Source organism: Phoenix dactylifera, unplaced genomic scaffold (assembly GCF_009389715.1).
Source record: "Phoenix dactylifera cultivar Barhee BC4 unplaced genomic scaffold, palm_55x_up_171113_PBpolish2nd_filt_p 001407F, whole genome shotgun sequence".
In the NCBI taxonomy this organism is placed as follows: domain Eukaryota; kingdom Viridiplantae; phylum Streptophyta; class Magnoliopsida; order Arecales; family Arecaceae; genus Phoenix; species Phoenix dactylifera.
In genome coordinates, this window is record NW_024068729.1 from 1 (window position 1) to 19,949 (window position 19,949).

General features: G+C 37.3%; 1 protein-coding gene across 1 annotated transcript; it reads left to right on the forward strand.

Annotated features, from left to right (window-relative positions):
• Positions 1-1,023: 1,023 nt before the first annotated feature.
• LOC120108581 (magnesium-dependent phosphatase 1-like) lies at positions 1,024-18,898 on the forward strand. Its single transcript, XM_039122225.1, has 3 exons — positions 1,024-1,254; positions 17,886-18,002; positions 18,569-18,898. The coding sequence occupies exons 1-3, from the start codon at positions 1,039-1,041 to the stop codon at positions 18,689-18,691; spliced, it is 456 nt and encodes a 151-aa protein (XP_038978153.1). The 5' UTR covers positions 1,024-1,038; the 3' UTR covers positions 18,692-18,898.
• Positions 18,899-19,949: the final 1,051 nt, after the last annotated feature.

Consider the following 19,949-nt stretch of genomic DNA (forward strand, 5'->3'; position numbering starts at 1 on the left):
CAAAAGAATTGATTCCACAATTGTCATAGGAGAAAGACAAAACGCAGCAAAAATAATAGCAAGTTCGAATCGATCTTTGAATATCACAAGTCGATTTCTGAAAATTATGAGTCGACCCCTAAAAACGTCGAGTCGATCATTCTACGCCTGCAACAGTAACAACTAGATTTTCTATAAATCAGAATGACCATTTTTGTCTCATAATGTCTCTTTCGATCTGTCTAACGGCTTGCAAAGTCTTCCAACCACTCTTAAGTAGTATAAATGCATGAGAACACTAAAAAGAAGCAAGAAGATGAGAAATAGAATGAATTGAAGAGCCAAGAAAAAGAAGAGAGCTTAAAAAAAAATTATGCAAGTGTATTTATGGAGAGCTGACAGATCACATCCTCTACAATTGAGAGAGTTGGTGCAGTGCATTCAAGTTCAACTAAGGCAAACCAAATGATTCAAAGCTCTATTTATTCTTTGCATTTGTCTTTAAGGAGTTATATTTTATTGTGTTATACATTATTCTCTATTAATCTGTTGTGATAAGTTTTAGGGACTGAAACTTGGAAAAAAGTACATCCAAATCTTGAATTAGATTGTATTGAGCTTGAGGATAGACTTGGTGGTGATTTTGGTTGATTTCTAGTGAAAATCAACTCGGTTGATTGTGAGCTCGGGTATAATAATCAAAATGTAATCTTGGAATGATTATAGTGAAATTTTCAAAAAGGATGTCTTGGAGAGTGGATGTAGGTGCAGGGTTGGCACCGAACCACTATAAATTTTTCTGTGTTTGTATTGCATGAATTGTCTGCATTGATCACTTGCATTCTTACTTTTGTTAATTTTCTGTTGCAACTCACATTCACCCATCGAGTTTTATTTCGTTGCATTCCACTTAAAGTTTTCCAAAAGCCCAATTCTCCCCTCTCTTGGGCTGCATAGCTGGGCAACATTCATATTAATGAGATGATACTTACTGAGTGAAGGAAAAGATATTTTAATAAGTAGTAGTCTTTATTCCTTTATTTCTTATTATATGTTGAGATGGATTTATACCCAATAATCAAGTTTTTGGTTTCCTTTTCCAGTGAATGCCGCTCGAAAAGGGAAATGCCGTGTCTTTATCCACATGCTATGGGCATATTGAAAGCACTTAAGGATAAAGGAATAAACATAGCAATTGCTTCTCGATCACCAACACCTGATATAGCGAAAACATTTCTTGATAAATTGGGCATTCAATCTATGTTTGTGGCCCAGGTGAGCCCATGAGAAAATTTGTCCGTTGTTTATATGTCTATTATGTTCCTGCACTTTTCATTCAAAATTCGGTAGGCTTGTGGAATTTATGAAATTCTAGTGAAAATTCAGATTAAATTTTTGATGCCAAAATTATTATGGTGATGAAAGTAATTAAGTTTCTCTGGTTTGCTTTGGGTCATTTTTACTTTTGTGATTTCTTGGTGGTATTATTGTTTACTAGTTGTTGGGTTGTTCATCTCCAAGTTTCTTCTCGTAGTATGAAAATCATATCCTGCCTTGTTGTAAATCACATATAAGCTGATGTTAGGAATAGGGCAGCGTGGATGAGGCTCCCGCCGTAATATATAAGCTGATGTTTGCTGCATATTTTCTGGTTTCTTTGGTATTCGTGCTAAAAAGTTGGATGATATGCCCACTTTTTGAATTCTAGCACACCTTTGGTTATGCTCTATGAAAGTAGAGAAGCAAATATTAGTAGAGGATGGCCTACTCATAATAGGTAGAACATCACATTGTAATTGTGTATATACCTATTCGTTCAAATATATTCATAATCAATACATACACTATACATGACATTGCAAACTTGTTGACATACTCCAAGGTAAGATTAGGCTAGATCTTGCGTTCTTTTTAAGATGTCTAATTTTGTGATTTTCCCTTTTTTTTTTTGGAGAAAAAGATGACAATGCCCATAAATTCATTTCATTAATGTTTTGAAATGAAATTATAATAACAATAATAAAATATTATTATCATTATTATTAATAATCCCAATGCAAGCAGGCCTAAGGATAACAAGCCTTATCCAATTTTCAAGAAGCAATAATATATATTCAAATCATAATTCCTAATCTCTCAAACAATATCTTTAGTATCTTTAGAAGAAGCTATGAAGTCATAAACACCGTATTCTTCTCCTCTCATTTCTCCACCAAAAAACTGCTGACAGGATATCCCAACAAGGACTCAACTTCTTCAATCTTTGCTTGTGATTTGCTGATTTTTCTTTTTTTTATTTTACTTATTAAATTTTAGGGGAAATCTTTTGTGTGTATTTCTATTCTATGGGGTTATTTGCAAGATTTTAGTTGTCTCATGGTTCACCACTTGAGATTAGATTATAAACAATTGATCAAGTATATAAAATGGTAAGTTGTAATATTATGAGACCTACCTGACTTTTTGATGGAAAAAGGTTGTTATAGAATCCTAACTCGCCAAATGAAAGAGAGGAAATTGAAGGAAAGGAAAGGTTGGAAAGATTGGGAAAAGGAGCAGGGAAGAGTTAAAGGAAGAGGGAAAAAGGAAGCGAAGGGAAAGAAAGGAGCAAAAAAGAAGCAAAATTTAGGATTCCTTATGTAATCTCTACCATGATGAGCGGCTTATAATTTGCCCAATGTGTAGGACCTCCCATTTAACCTTGGCCCTAAAGGCTACCCCTTGGGTGAGGGGGTCACCACTTACACCTTGTTGGTATTGCGTTTTAGAGGGCCAAAAGTTGCTTCTTTAGAGGGCCAAAAGTTGCTTCTTAGAGAGCCAAAAAGCTTATTTGGTATGATTTTGAGATTAGGTGCATGTTGGAGGTGCATTTTGTACTCGTTAGAAGTGATTTTGAGTCTAAAAATAGAATTTGGGTGTTTGGCTACAACCCAAAAGGCAATTTTGAACCATTTTGAAAATCCCCCAAAATGTGGTTTGCTTAAAGCTGACCCCCTCCTGCTTTCCCTAGACGTGGTCCCAGCGACGGAATATCACATTTGTGGAAAGTTATTTCGTTTTAAGAAAGTAGTGCACTATCCCTCGATACTCTTTCACGTCTACTTCTTCCTGACTCCTAAACATATTAGGACTCTCCTTGAGGATTAATCTCTTAAGGTTCTTCCTTTTTCCCAGAAAAGAAAGGAAAACGGCCTCACCTATCGAAGAAAATCTACTATGCTAGAAGGAGAACTGATAGAAAGAAACCATTTGCCTCTCTTCTTCCTATCTTTTCTACTCTGATCGAAATCCAATCTCTTTCATCTCTCTTTGTGAAGAAATCACCAATTCTCTTCTTCCTATTGCCTCTCTTCTTCCCAATCTCTTCTATTTTGACTAGAATCCAAATCAGTTTCATCTTCTGTCCATGGTGCCCAATGAAAGAAATCGCAATCTGGTTCCCTTTGAGGACGTGAAAAGAAAAGAAGGGCGTGAAAAGAAAAGTAATTTATACCTGAAAAGAAGAGGAAAAAGGAAGATATGAAGGTATCTTGCTGTCCTCTTTCTTGTAATAATTCTATTCCTCTGTCATCATTCTTTCTTGAGAACAACTAGATATTTGTGTTTTTCCCCTTTGAGCTTAAATGAAGTAAATAGTTTCAAGTGCTTCCTTGCTATGGTGGACATAGCTGTTGAAAGAGTAGATGCCCTATAAGCCAATCATTTGATGGGTTTCTCTTTGTAAATCCTCCAAATCATGTACTTTGACACTCGATATATATCAATAAAGGCATTGTGTTTCATCATTTGCTGCTTATCTATTTTATTATTGGATGATGAACCCCATAAATTAGGACATTGGTTTTAGGGTTATGATGAGATCATACCAGTGAGACCTAAAATTCTAAAATCCTAATTTAGAATATTCCCAGTCAAATTGGTATATTGAGTCGGGGATCAATATTACCGAAAGACTGGCACATCTTATGTATGCTCAATGTAGAGGGTGATTGATCTCACAATCACTTGTGTGAGACACTAATACAAAGATGTGGGTGCTCATTAGAGGAATGAGTTCACTGAAATGACCAGCCATGAGAACATCTTATGGATTCTTACTTAATTATCAAAAGATGGTTCTCATAGTGGAAGTTGTGCAAGTGATCCTTAGACCTAAGATCACCATGGTACCTTGTTCACTTGAAGCTATATTTTGGTTTACCCTCATTCACGACATTGCGTTGTGTACGGGGTATTCTGGATATGGTGGATTTTGTACGAAGGTTGTGAGTAGGTCAACAAGGAATCAATCACTTCTAGTAAGAGAAGGTAACATCCTACTTACTCTAATCTTATGATGATTCAAGAAGCCTTTGATCAAAGCAAAATGAATATTAGAAAGAATTTCTAATGTTTTATTGTTTGAATTATCATATAAAAGATTGAGAGAGACATGAATAAGTGATTGAGTTTGATATTGATCCATACTCATGCACTTATTCAGGATGTAGTATGACTGAGGGATTGAATTGCACAGCAACTTGCCACTGAAGGGTATGTTTGGATTTGTCCAATACATTCCTCATCTTCCGGGTAGACATGATACGTTGCTAGACGTCAATCATGTCTTGTGGGTTGATCGGATCAAAGAGTTTGATTAGATCAAAGCATCGGAAAGGTTCTGATTGCTAAGTCAGGTTTAGCACTAAATTGAACCTAAATTGGATTAGAGGTATTCTAATCAGGTTAGGTCAACTTGCACCTGCACCTACTGCTGGCTAAGATAATGAACCCAATGGGTCACACACAAGGGAATTGATCAAGGGTCTAATTGGATTAGATCATGTTTGCAAGATGAACATGCTAGCACGTGTTGCAAACCCTAGCTCCTGATTTAATTAAATTCGAATCTGATTCTTAGGTTAGGTTGATCTAATATGATTAGATCATGATCTAATATGGGTTAGCCAAGAGTTGGAACCCATTTGGCTTTAATTAGACCTGATTTGATTAGGTTTAATGTTTTCTTTAAGTTGGTTAAACCCAATTGGATTGGGTTTGATAGGGCCTTCACTTTTGGACCATTGGATCACTCCCTGGATGAAGGATCTGGTCCACTGGTTGGCGCCTTCATCTGGACCATTAGATGGTTTCCTGGATGAAGGATCTGGTCCACTGGTTGGCGCCTTCATCTGGACCATTGGATGGTTTCCTAGATGAAGGATCTGGTCCACTGGTTGGCGCCTTCATCTGGACCATTGGATGGATTTCTGGATGAAGGATCTGGACCATTGGTCAGCGCCTGAATCTGGACCACTGGATGTCTCTCTGGAATGAAAGATCTGGACCGTTGCTCAGCGCCTGAATCTGGACCATCGGTGATGGCATCTTGCTTCTGGACCATTGGATGGCACCCTGGATGATGATGCCTTGATCTGGACCATTAGATGGTGCCTAGATCTGGACCATTGGCTTTGGTTCACTGCATTTGGGCCCTTGGATCATCAGGATTTAAGAGGAAGACATGAGAAGAAGTTGATACACCCTTCTCCTTAGCACCCCATCATGATGGGATGCCTCTCTTGGCACATGCCTCATCATGATGAGGTGTGTGGATGGGATGCATCCCTTTATGATGCATCCCTCCATCTCTTATAAATAAGGAGGTGCCTTGGGGTTCTAAAGATCATCAAAGAAAAAGTCTCTCCTTCTCTCTCCCTTATCCCTTCTTTCTTACAAGCCTCTCTCTTTTGTCCTAACCCAAGACAAGAGGGTCTTCTTTAGGACAAAAAGGCTAGTGAATGTTTTAGAGGTAGAAAGGAAGAAGGAAGTGAAGGAAAATCAGCCAATTAAATCCTTTGGAAGGATTGAACAAATAGAATCAAGTTTTGGTGGAGCTAGAGTCTTGAACCCATTCCTGTGTGGATCAACATCGGAGGGTGAACATTTGGGCACCTTAGGACATCTTCAGACATATTGGATATAGCGTGACAGGTATTCTTCTATACCAAGATTATATTTTCTACATTATTTGGTTATACTATTAAGGTGATCTTGGCTTATTAGGGTTTCATATAATGGGTTTTATAAGAAAATTTTATAATCCCATATCTTCCGCTGCGCCCTAGGGCACTGGGAAACCCAACAGCTGTAATCCATTAGTTGGAAAGCAAATGCTCAACACATATTTTAGGGAAAAAAAGTTAACATTGTTTAATAGTTTTGACTTTTGAAATGGAGGGACAATGAGTCTTAGTTGCATTACCCATTGGCATCAATTAAATGGGCCTTTTTTGGACCCTTCAATATCATTGGGTGTATGAATACATGATGTGTTAATGTATAGAAAGGTACTGGAGTATGTTAGTGTGACCTTCTTTTGATGGAACATCCTTAACAATTATTATTTAATTTCATTTCATTTTTCACATTAGCTATATGCAAAAACACTGTCATAAGATTTTTATGAAATTTATTTGCATCATAGTACTCATTTATCTTATAACTAAATAATTTTAGAATCATTTTAGGCAATTGTCCTTTCTGGTCATTTTGTCATTCATAATCAGCTTTTGGGTTTGCCAACCAAACATATAGCAAACCACTTCTACAGCTTCAAAACAACTTTTGGATCTTAACAACAAAACACTTTTCCAATAAAATACTGCTTTACCTTAAAATTTGGAGCTTTTAGGCAAAACCTCTACTTGAGATGGGTCGGAAGCTATATTTCTTGGGCTCACCTGAGAGATTTGGGTACGAGTCCTTGAAATAGCATTTTTAAAAAAATTAATTTAAAATATTTTTATTGCCATAATCATTTAAGTTGGTATCTTTTTGTGGCCATAATCATGCAATGAAGAATTGTTTAGAGGTTGATGAACCACAGGAAGAAAGGAGTACCGAACAAATTTAAACATTTGTATTAATATTAGAATCAAGAATTATCCAGTTATGATATCCTTTGTTACTTGGCAATCACCCATAAAAATAATTATATTATTTGTTATATTGTTTAGATTTAAATAAAAAATTATAAGTTAACATTACCATATAATAGTTTTTGATAGTACAATATAATAACAGTATAATATAATATAAGATAATAATATTATTATATTATAATATTATAAATATTATGATATAATAATTTTCTATAACATTATTATAGTAATAATAAAATTATAATATAATAATATAATAAACATAATACTATTTTTACATAAATTTAGAATTTATTATTTATGATATTGTTTTGATTAAATGACAAACAAATAATTTATAACTGAAGAATATTTTACTAATTATATAAACTGCTAGACAATTGAAAGCACCATATAATGTGCTTTATTATCATTTTTAATACTAAATGCATTTTCATAGTTTGGTTACCAAATGGGTGTAAAGTTCTACAATATTTTAGAATTGTAGTTACCGAACAACAAACATTTTATTGTTAAAAGCTCTACTATTGAAAGCTTTACTATCCAAAGTTCTAGAGGCAAAATATCTACTATTAATGTCAAATAGGGCCTTAGCCTTCTAGGTAAGCTAAGAAACCTATAGTGGACAAGGTAATGAGTATAGATCTAGGTTAATGGTGGGGAATGACCCAAATGCACAACAACAACCGCCCCCCCCCCCCTCCCCGCGCAAAACCCCCCAATTGAGGAGGTCCTGGAGGTAGAGAAGGTCTCGTATAGGGTTTCATGCAACCTTAAAATAATGAAGAAAATATAAGAGAAGAGGGGGGGAAAGGGAGAGAAAGGAATGTGGCATTCGATGCTCTTGTAGTGCTCCCTCTCCTTGGTTGTGAGAGGATATATAGGAGCAAGGATTAGGGTTCTATGTGACTAGATGGAGGTACAAGAAGGCACCGGAAAAGGATAAGGTTTATAGTTTTCTTCAAGAATTTTGATAAAATTTCTAAACTTTCCCTTTTTTTATCCTTTTCTTAGCATTGAAAGATAGGAGTATTTATTGAGGAAGGAGGTGGTATAAGGGCTAGGATTTAATAAGGAATAGCATTTTCCTAGATCTAAGGGTTGTTATGAAGTGCTAAATAGATTAATCCTATTAGCTAGGATGTGAGAAAATGGATTAATGAGATATCTAGGTTCAAAGGTTAGGATTTAATATTGTGTGCTTCTAGTGTTTCTTGAGGATACAAGGGCTAGGATAGGTCTTAGTATAAGGGCTAGGATTAGAGCTCTTTGGATCTAGTAGCTAAGATTGATATGAGATGGTGTGCTCTTATTTTCTAGAGAGGGGAAGACAGGATTATAGTGGTGTAATACTAGGATTAGAGGAGAATGTATTTCTTAGGTTGTGTTTCTTTAGATGGATAGGATGAAAATATAGAAGGGAGGGATATGATGAGGAGAGAAATTTAGATCCAATGATGGAGAGGGATGCTAAATGCAAGAAGGAGATAGACCAATTCTCTTTCCTTTTGGATAAAAGATATGGAGGGGGATGGATGGTTGAGATTTTGTAGGAGGTAGAGAAGAGGATCCAGTGGAGAAAGATAGAATGCCATTTGTATGATTTGGGCTAGATGCAAGGAGAATTTTAAGGGTTAAATCGGTCATTAGGAAGAGGTAAAATAGCCAAATAGAATACACGAAAATCTAATCCAATGCATGTTATGACAATGGTATGAAGAGAGGATGATAAATTTGTTTTGGATAATATCGTCTTTGTCCTCTTGTGGGGTTAAGGTTTGGTGCAGGGGTGGTAACACAAGAGAATGGTGTTTGGGAGGCACATGGCACAAGGTGCGAGGATGAGGATTGAGTTTGTTATAAAGAATCATGATAAAAATGAGGTGGAGGCTTATTAGGGTGCAACTTGTCATGCTAAGAGATAATTGGTCTTGAGGGGGAGGATGATGAAGGCTTAAACAAGATGGCGGTTTTAGTTAGGTACGCACCTTCATTAGATCGAACCTTTTCATGTGCACTTATGCTACAAGAGAGGGGGTGAAAATATTGTGGCTATGGTCATAACAATTAGGCCTAGCCTAAGCCTACATTGGATTCAAGTTAGGTTCAATTTGGATACAAGTGTAGCTTTTAGGCTCAGTTTTGTGTTGGGCCTTCGGAGTGGGTCAATTGAGCCTGGAATGGCTGAGTAGAGCTAGGGTAGGCTTGGGCATGATTGGGTGTGGTCTAGTAAGATTGGGTAGGATCGTGTGTCGTCGGGTATAAATGGTTTTGATTAGGTATGATTGAGTGAGATCGGGTGTGATTAGGTGGCTAGTTTTAGGTTTGATTGGATAGGATTTAGTATGATCTGGTGACAACAGGTATGATTGAGTGAGATCATGTGGCTAGGGTTCGGTTGGAGTGGATAGAATTAGGTTGGAATTGCTAAGATCATGTCAGATGCAACCGAAGAACGAAATTATTCACCCTGCAATGGGTGGGCAATGCTATAGGTCCCATTTGTTTATGAATATCAGTTTTCTCGGTATCTTTCCTCAAGTTGAGTTCAAAATTTTTTGTATTACGACAACAAAATGGGTGCTTAACCAAATGCATGCAAGTTTTTATCACCTAGGACAGCCATTGCTATTGCTGCACTTTATCCTCCAAAGAATGCACATTTGTGCTATGTATCATGAAAAAGAGGAAGAGAAGAAGATTTCCCCATAAAGGTGAGCTTCAGATAGCGTTACTTAGAGATGGCAATTATCAAGTTTCTTGCCATGTCCCCATGTGGACATGACAAGACATGTATGCCATAGGGGGGACACAGGGATAGTATTTGGTCATGGTTTCTATAAATTGCATTAGCCAGCAAACAAAAAGGAAAAATCAATGAAAAATTTAACCATCAAAGTAAAGGGAAAAAGGCTGTCCCAGTCCCATATCTTTCCCTAGCCAAGAAAAAACAAAAAGAAAAAAAAAATTGGAAAGGGAAGGATTTGCCTTGCCCCAGTTGAGGAAGGAAACAAAAAAAGGGAGGGAGAAAAGGAAATGCTAGGATTGCCATGGTGCCAAGTCTTGTATCCTGTCCAAGACCAAGAGGAAAAGTGAGAAACAAAACCAAAAGGGAATAGATAGAGGCTTACCTATCTCATTCGTTATGCTTCAAAGATTTTCTCCTTTACCTCTTCTTTTCTCCTCTCTCGCCCATTTATTTTTCTTTTCCTTTTTACCCTTCTCATTGGACTAACAAGTGCTATTTTGTTGTCCCTCTCAACTTACTCAGAGGCGGCCGACCCCTCATTGTCTCTCCTTTGTCCCCTTGTTTATAGTATTGCCATTTTTCAAGAAAGTGGCGTGTCTATACATAGAATGTCACTACTTTAAGTATGAGTACTAGGTCCCACATCTGTCTTAACATTATGGTATAGTATGTCTCCATCCTGTGACATGGTGAATTATTGGAGTCAATACAACAAATAGTGCCATGTGTCACTGTAGAGGGTGCTAAGCCTGTACATACACTTGTACCCTATGAGGTTGGTATGGTATGCACCCTACCACCCAATATGCTATATATTTGTAAAGATGTACAATGTTATATATAACGTATGTACAAGCTTCGCCGCCTCAATACTGGACCCCATACCGGTTGTATTTTATTATAGTATCAGTATGCAATATGGTATAGTAAGATTTAGCATACTGAGTCTCGGTACGCTATGGTACTGGCCGGTACGGCAAATCTTGCCTACATGTATATAGAGAGAGATGGACCATCTTCGTAAGATGAGAAAGTATTTTGATTGCATAATACTGGACCCCTTCTCCTCAATACTGGACCCCTTCTCCTCACACTCTTTTTAACTTGTGAATCTATTTTTATATTTTGATTGCATAACTTGTACACTCCCTCAAAAAGGGGTGGATGGATTTAAATGGCATTACACTAGTTTTCTGCCCATGAGGAAGACAGAGCATTAGGCTTTACCCCTCTATTCTTCCTTTCTCTTTTTCTTCAATCTGCCCTCTGATATGTGACACCAACACACTATGATAGCCCAAGCACTAGCGGTTTGATGGCACCCCAATCATCCCAACTATCCAACAATGACACTCATCACCAGAGCCACCATTAATCTTGGAGGCCATTCCCCACAATAGCTGCTCAATGCCTCCTACTTCGAGGCTGTGCCACTTCTCACCATCTACTTCAGACACTCAAAAACCTACTTGTCTCCCTCCACTAATTCTGCAACCAAACCATACTTGGCTCCACCAATGACCAGTCTCTTGCCCCATCTTTTTTACCCATTTGGCTTGTTGTTTTTGTGCTCCCCCCCCCCCCCCCCCCATCCAAGACAGCAGCCTATATGCAGATATTAACAAGCACTTGCAAATTTTGTCCCACTAGTTTTGATGTTTATTTTCTTCTAATTACTCCTAGTTCCAGAGCTTTGAAAAAATTTTGCTTGGAGAATTTTAGGTCATCCTTTTCTAGGTATCTTAGGTGATAATCTAGAAGGACAAGCCAATTGGTTCACGACTTTATTGAGTTTGGGTTCAGTTTGACTGTACTATTCTGGAGCTCAACCTTCAGCTGAATTCTGCTAATTCTTGTAGAGGGTAGCTGTTAGGCAACCAACATATTAAGGTTGGGAAGACAACTTCTACTTAAAAGTTGTTATTCTTCTTTCTAGATGATGAAATCTTTATTGGCTGTTTGTACCCTCGAACTTATATATACTGCAAAGTGCTCGAGAAATTTTAAATAAAAATGAGATTAGCAAGATTTTTTTCCCACGCCTTATGTGCTTGACTTGCAATCTTAATTGCTTGCATTACCATTTAATTCAAGAAGAAATTTCAGTCAACTTAAATTGATATATTTTTTCTCCTTTTAGAGAACTAAATAAAGGCCACACGATATCAGAACTAATATCTACCTAAAAACTGATATCAGAACTAATATCTACCTAAAAACTATGTATCCATCTGCCGGTCTTTTCTTATATCTTCTACATCAGCAAATGTTGCCTACAGATTCAACGCAGCTGATCAAACAATTCCATAGCTCTTTTACTTTTGTACATTTTGAGTATATTTCAGTAAGAGTAGTAGTCAAAAGACTCAAAACTGTATCAGTGGGAAAGAAAATAGAGAACCGCAGATGCCTGCGGCATAGTGGGCAAATTCATATAAAAAAAGCTGAATGCTATTCTACTGATCAGATCTAGGGAAAGCTACTCTTCTTGCTGTATAAGAGGAAACAAAAGATAAAAACAATTAAAGTTTCACAGCTTTGGCCACAATGAGTGTACCTAGTGACCTTGTATTTCATCAAGCTATTTTTGCTTTCATTTTCTTCAATATGAAAGCAGCTAGAGTCCTGGCTTCAAATCTAAGGATACACAGAAAAGATCTGAAGAACTTAATCTAAAAGTCCAAGTCCTCTCCTGAAGGTTTATCAATGCACTGGTTGACCCTCTTTGAGTGCTTATGTCTTATGAACGGGAATCCTTCTTCTAATTAGAGAATGATGGATGCTTGTAACATGGTGGGCAAACTAATATCATAAAAGCTGAATGCACATTTGCTAAAGTGATCGAGTGAGTATAGGGAAAGCTACTCTTCTTGCTGTATAGGAGGAAACAAAGAATAATAACAATGAAAACTTTGGAGCTTTGGCCACAATGAATGTAATTGGCAAGGTTTAAAATCCCGTAGGACAGGAGTATCCCAGTTCGGTCATTCACTAGTTGTTGAAACCTTTTGCATTCCACACATGCTTGCTTTGAGATGGTAACCGAACTAATATGGTTTGGTGCCAATAAGTGATAGCAAGGTTAGATTTGCTGCTTGCTTCTATTCAAATTGCAGGGACATGTTTTATCACAAGAAAAGGAAAACACGAAAGGAAAAGAAAAGCAAAGAATGATCCAAACTCTATCTGCACATAGAAAAGGAACAACTTTTTTCTTTGATACATTCTTGGTGAAGCATAGGCCCATAGATCTTACATTGTGATTGGAAAAGCATTGAGCATTGCTCGGCTTGGAGAAGGAGGGAACCATTAGAAGATAAGTTGAAGGGACTCCAGTGGTGCCTGGCCTATGGCATTCTCAGATGGTAGTGCATGGGAGTCGGTAGGAAACCTGAGTGAGCAAAGCATCAATGGGACGTGACATATAGGTTAGCAGGTGCAAAACTGGTGGAGGGTCCCAAATGGGTAGTAAGTGCCCTTGGTGGGTGTGTGAGAGCTGACAGAACCATGTAGTGGGAGGAATCAAGCAGTGCTAGTGGTACATGGCCTCGAGGATGGATGTTGAATCACATGGTGGGTGGCATTGAGGGGTAGTTGGGCTTGTCGAGGCAGCACAAGGGGTGCCGATGGCTTGAGAAATGGAGGTAGTGTCAAGTGGGTGGGTGTGCTTATGCCACCATGGTACGATACTATTGAAGAAAAGAGAAGAGAAGGTTAAAGCCTGATTTTCTGAAGTTTTTCATGATGTCTTTATTAATATTCTGTGCATGCACAAAATTTTTTATGCCCATTCGCCCTCTTTGAGATAAAGTTGGTGATATGGACCATTCAAATAAAGATAGAAGCAGGGTCTGACAAACCGGCCCGTACTGGCCGGTTCGGACCGCTCCGGCCCGTAACCGATATGCCGGAGCAGTGAAAATCGGTACGGGCCGGTTCCGTGCCGGAGACAAAGAAGACAAAGAGAAGGAGAGAGAGCGCTGGAAACAGGGAGGGAGGAGACCTGTGGCTGCCATTGGAGAGCCACGGAGGGGCGGCGGAGGCCGGGGGGGCGCGAGAACCTGCGGGGGCGCGGCAGAGGCTAAGGCCGCGGCCGTAGACCTGACCACGGTCCGGTTCTAACCGGAGAACCGGACCGGAATCGAACCGGGAATAACCGAACCGGGAAGAACCAGACCGGAACCGAACCGGAAAGAACCGGACCGGAACCGAAATCGTGCCTCACGGTTTTTAACCGAGGCGGAACCTTAAGGAATACGGTTCGGTTAAGGTTCCAGGTTTGATGGAACCGAACCGGAACCGGAATCAGCGGTTCAGTTCCGGTTCGAACCTGAAAAAAAAAGAAATGAAAAGAATGGGGTACAAATTATAATATTATCCAGTTGTATTATTAAAATTTACTTTGATAGTAAATAATAAAATGAGGTACAAATTATCATTTTGTATTAATTACATAATCTATTTGTATTTATAATTTTTTTCCAAATTAATTACACAATTTATTTTTTTTTCAAAATTTTATAATTTATGTTGAAAAATCGAAATCGAAATTGTCCAGAACCGGAACCGGAACCGTTTAGAACCAGAACCGAACCGACTATTCTCGGTTACGGTTAAGGTTCTAGATTTTTGTGGAACTGGAACCGGCGGTTCCATAACCGGAACCGGCGGTTCCATAACCGTGGTCAGGTCTACGCGGCCACGTCCCTTGTTTCTTTTTAATTTGGAGATTTTAAGTGAAGTCGGCAAATCTATTGCTGACTTCACTTAAAAATCTCCAATTTTTTTAATTCATAGATTTTTAATTGAAATCGGCATCCGATTTGCCGACTTCACTTAAAAATTTCAAATTAAAAAGCCGTGGCTGCGTCCCTTGTTTCTTTTGAAATAGGAGACGCGGCCTCGGCCTCCGCCGCCCCTCTGCGGCTCTCCGATGACGGTTACAGGTCTCCTCCCTCCCTCTCTTCTACGTGCTCTCTCTCGTTTTATTCTTATTCTCGGGCTTCGGCAGGAAAGAGCTGGCCGGTTCGTACCGGCCGGTTTCGGTACGAACTGGAACCGTACCGGTCCGGTAGGCGACCGGTACGCCTACCGGTACCGGTACGGCGAACTTTAAATAGATGGGTTAGAAAACTAAGAGGATTAGATACCCTTCCCGTGTGTTCCATTGGAAAGAGAAGGCAAGATACAATGGATTCATTGGGTCTCTCATGAGAAAAGTCTTGGAGAAATATGCTATATTAAGACAATGTTTGGAGGATCGATGGCACAAACTAGAGATCAGTTCCAAAATTGAAAGGTGATCACTCACATTGCAAAGTGTTCTTACATTGGGTGTAGGCGTCAAGTTAGGAGAAAATCCAAAGAAAATGTTTTCTAATGAGACGAAATGAATAACCATAAATACATTGTTCTTAATTTCTTATATAGGCAATAATGTTAAGATATTTCTTTCCCATCTACGTAAGCTGTCATCTTCCCTTCTCAACATCTCTTCATGGCCTTTCGCACTGGGACCACACCAAGCAGTTTCCAAAAGACAAAGATTGGAAATTTTTTGAAGCCTAAGTAACAAGGTTGGATGTCGGCTTATTTATATAAAATGTCAAATCTGCACATATATCCATCAGACCACTTGGTGTATTTTAGCTGTTACTGCTGTAGGTGACAAAAAAACTCCACCATTCAGTTGAGCACCCATTTTGGTGATTATAGTTACAGTAGAGTTCATGCTTAACTATGGTTACAGTCTGGAAAAAGTTTGATGCATCCACCCCACGTTGCATGACCATAGTCCTTGTCATCATTGGCATGGAAGTTGCATGTGATAATGATATCAGATGAATTTTAGAACTCAATGATGTAGGACAACTTTTGGTTATTTTGGTATGCTATGCATACCCAATCATGTTGATCCCATAGCAGAACTTATTTTTCAGCTTATGTTTTATTTATTAACCTAAACAAAGTTAAAATAGTGACCATAGAAGTGGCATGTGATATTGTTAAGGGATAAATTTTAGATTGTAGGATAGTCCTAGGGGAAACTAATTTTAGATTGCATCCAATGAAGATCCTCTATTTGTACTTATTTTTTAGCTAATATTTCTATTGCCTAAAACTTACTATATGTATCTATGTATGGGTAGATGGATGGATGGATGGATACATGCATATGATAATAAAAAAGAAGTTGCTAAATGTGCATGCATAGTTTTAAGAATTTTTCTAAAGACAACTAAATTATTTACATTTTAACTAAACTTATTTGAAATATTTTAGTTCTGTAAGTTACTTAACTTTACATATTGTGTGATGCATTTTCATGTTATTTATTGTTACAAACAAGATTTATCATCCATATTGATTTTAGATATGCATCTGTAGGGTTTTTGACTCATATACTATGTTAGGTGGTTGATTTTAACCCTTTTAACTAACATTATTGATAATGATTGAGTTGGTTTGGTGGTTTTCAAACACAAATAGGTTTTAGATAGAGCCCCAATACTTCAAACTTTTTCTTTTCTTGCATTACATTATTGAGATAACAAGACACCATATGTAGGGACACACTTCATATGTTTTCAGAGCTTTTTTTTTTTTTTGGGGGGGGGGGGGTTTGTCTCTTTTGTTACGTAATTTTTAGTGAAAATCAAGACTGCCTACTCTCTCTCTAAAAGTTATATGCTCTCTTATTTTTTCCCCCTTTTTTTAAAGATAAATTAGCCTAGCAATTTGATGCTGATGTTGTTGAAGCTGGAGCATGGATGTTTGAAATAGAAGGCACCTTCTTTTGTGCCACCTTCAATGTTGATCTTGTTTATCTCTACCTGTCCTTGCCCTTTCTTCACCAAGACCATTGGTCTTCTTCTCCCTCATTAGGCGAGACCCTTCATTAATCAATGAAGTGTGAGGTGGGCCACGCCTACCTTTACGTATGCATATATAGGGCTAAACTTAGCTACACTTGAGTGGATCCCACTCAGATCTGATGAGGTCTACATTGGACAATGGGATCTAACATCGATTATCTAAGCTGTTGGATGTAATCTACTATTTTTAGACTACTTATACACCAAAAATTATATTCTTTGAAGATCCCTATCATATGCATCAGGTGCCAAAAAATTGGACGGTCTTAATACATAAAACTCTATGTGATTCTTTAATTACTTGATGCATAGGCTAGCGGTCTCCAAATCACATGATTTTTGGTATGTAAGCAGTTTAAAGATGGTAGGTCATATCTAACAACTCGAATCATTGATGTGGGACCCCATCATTTTGATGTAGAACTAATTGATTTTGAATGAAAATCCACTCGAGTGTAGCCAAGTCTGGATCATAAGTATATGTATAAGCATATATATACATATATACACACACATATCTATATCCATACATATGGAGATAGAGAGAGAGGATATTGGTCAAATCCACAAGCAAACTTTGGTCGGCCCTCCTGCTTGATGGATTTCAGCCAAAGGAAGTGCATTGCACGCTAAGTCATTTGGAGGTACTGTGCACTTAAAAGCAGATATTCCATAAATTAGGATGGTGTAATGTATCCTTGTGCCTCTTCTCAAGTTAGTGAGTTATGGATGGGTTGATGTGATATGCCTCATCGTTCAGGATATATGAAGCACTAGGACAGTTGGTGAGCACATCTTAGATCATACTCATTATTGGCGGATGATGGATTGATGAGAAAATCATGTGTGCATCAGTGTAGCAAAGGAAGGGCTGCAACAAAGAGAGGTGATAAGCTCATTTTATCAGTGGTACTTCTACAACACAAAGATGACCTATCAAGTAAGATGAAGATGCCTAGAATGTACTTTGAACTTTCTTGTTCTAATTCTTCAGGGTCTGTGCACGCCAGTAGAGGCTCCAGACTACTAGAATTTCTAGCTGTGCTGTGCAACATTGTGGACCTTGAATCTACTGAAATCCCATTATCAGATAACATTTGTGTAGTTAAAATATTCTATGGATGATTAACACTGTAGCAATCGTGACCTATGGCTGCTTTGTGGATTTCTAATGTTGAAATCTAATTTCTTTCTGTATATACAGACTTTTACATTTAATAAATTAGTCAATAATGGTGCACATATTTATGTTAAAGTATGCATTCTTTGTACAGATGCAATTTTTGTATTGCAGTGCTGTCAGATATTTATTGGTGTTTTTCCTAAATAGACCATGTCATTGTTTTAATGTTGATTCAGGAAATATTTTCTAGTTGGACTCACAAGACAGAGCATTTTCAGAGGATCCATAGGAGGACTGGTGTTACTTTTAAGTCCATGCTCTTCTTTGATGACGAGGGCAGGAATATTGAAGCGGTAATTGATCTATGCCTTTTGTGATCCTCATGGCTCTTGGACATTCCATTGGGAATTGGCTGGAGTATAGAAAGTCTTTTTCAATGCAAAATTGATGACAGTAAACACATAGGAAATGTACAGAAATGATATGACCGAATATGTTATAATACGACTTTCATTATTGAAGATTATCATATAATAAAAGAGTAAATGTTTGTTTGAGATTATATGTGGAAATCAGACAAAAACATGAGGAAAAAAATCACTCTAATGTTAATATGTTATTTTATCATTCAACCTTGTCCAATATGTGTTTTAGGTGGTTTATGATACACTTTCATGCTCTTATACAAGCTTCCATGCATTTCTGGTACATTTCTGTTTCTCCCTATATTTCTCCAGACTGAGTATTGATTCTAACAGCTGTATATCAAATTAAGCAAAATTTTCATGTTTTTAGTTATTGAAGAATAACTAACATTAGATTTAAGAGCATCCTAAGATTAGATCCATTTTCCAGACTGGATGCACTGTCTTGTTATGGTGGGACTCCCTTCTTATTCAATAATTCAACATCTTTTCAGGTATCAAAGATGGGAGTGACAAGTATTTTGGTGGATAATGGGGTAAACCTTGAGAAATTGAGGTCAGGACTCAGAAAATTTGCACATGCTTCTGTATCATGCAACAGGAAGCAAGTGGAGTAATCTGTTTTAGTCAAAGATAGTTTCAGGTGCAGAATTATCATTTGCTACATGAACTTTCATGCTACAATCCATGATGTCAGCCTGCTTTATAAGCAAGTACTGAAGTTCTATTTTCATTATATGTTTCAAGAACATGTTGAATTTCAAATCATACATTTACATGAACTGATTCAAGTTATATAATGATGGCCCTGCAAATCTCATGTACATGGATGTTAAATTTCAAAGCATACATGTGCATGGATCGATTGAAAATGCTCAATGATGCCCGTGAAAATGGAGATCTCAGTTACCTAGAACTCAAGCACATGTGGTGCTTGAGACTGATTTTGGCTAGAAGTGTATTGGATAGAATGAGCCTGATTTAATGAGACATTATTTGGTAGGTTTTGTATACAGTAGTTACTGATTTGAGAGAGGAGTATTTGGTGGATTATCAAGTTGACTGATTTGATAGAGTGCTTGGTAGATGAACTGTAGATGAACTAGTATTGAGCTTAATAGATGAATTATGGAGCTCCTCTGCCCGTTACGAGTTGGCTATGTTGTCATTTTAGTTCCTACTGAATATTCCAGAGCATTGGTTCCAATGGCTCTATAAGATAAAGTGTGCAGGACTGTAAATGGATCGGATATCAATGTATTCTCACTTCTGTTTTTGTGTGATTATAAATACAAAAGATATGGATGCCAATTAGACACTATAATTGGAATTTATATTTATTTATGGATATGCATATGAATCAGTTATTGATAAATACAAATATTGATATGGAAGCCTTCAAACTTTTTATGATAAATTATTATTCTATGTTATTATATTTTTTAACTCATTCTAACTATGGAAGCCTTCGAACTTTTTATTGTTTTTCTAAGACAAGCATGTAATCTTTAGAAACACAACAAAGACATTATTTGAACCCACTAAATCATTTGACCATTTTACTGGATCCTAACAATTATGCTAATTCACATATTTTAAATTATTACTAAGTTTATTAAATTAAAATTTAATTGTATAAAAAGATTCAATCAAAGATATGTTGGTATTATCACTTTTTTTTGAAGTTAATGAGGGCTATCCAAAGTTAAATAGAATGATAAACGAAGTCAAATATTTGGATGTAGATTGGAGTCTGGACTTTGATGTATCATTATCTGTCTTTGTTTCTTTTGATCAATATAAATACGGATATAAATATTAATCACATGCTATAACTTGTATTCTATAACACTCAGCCTAGTTTTTTTAAAAAAA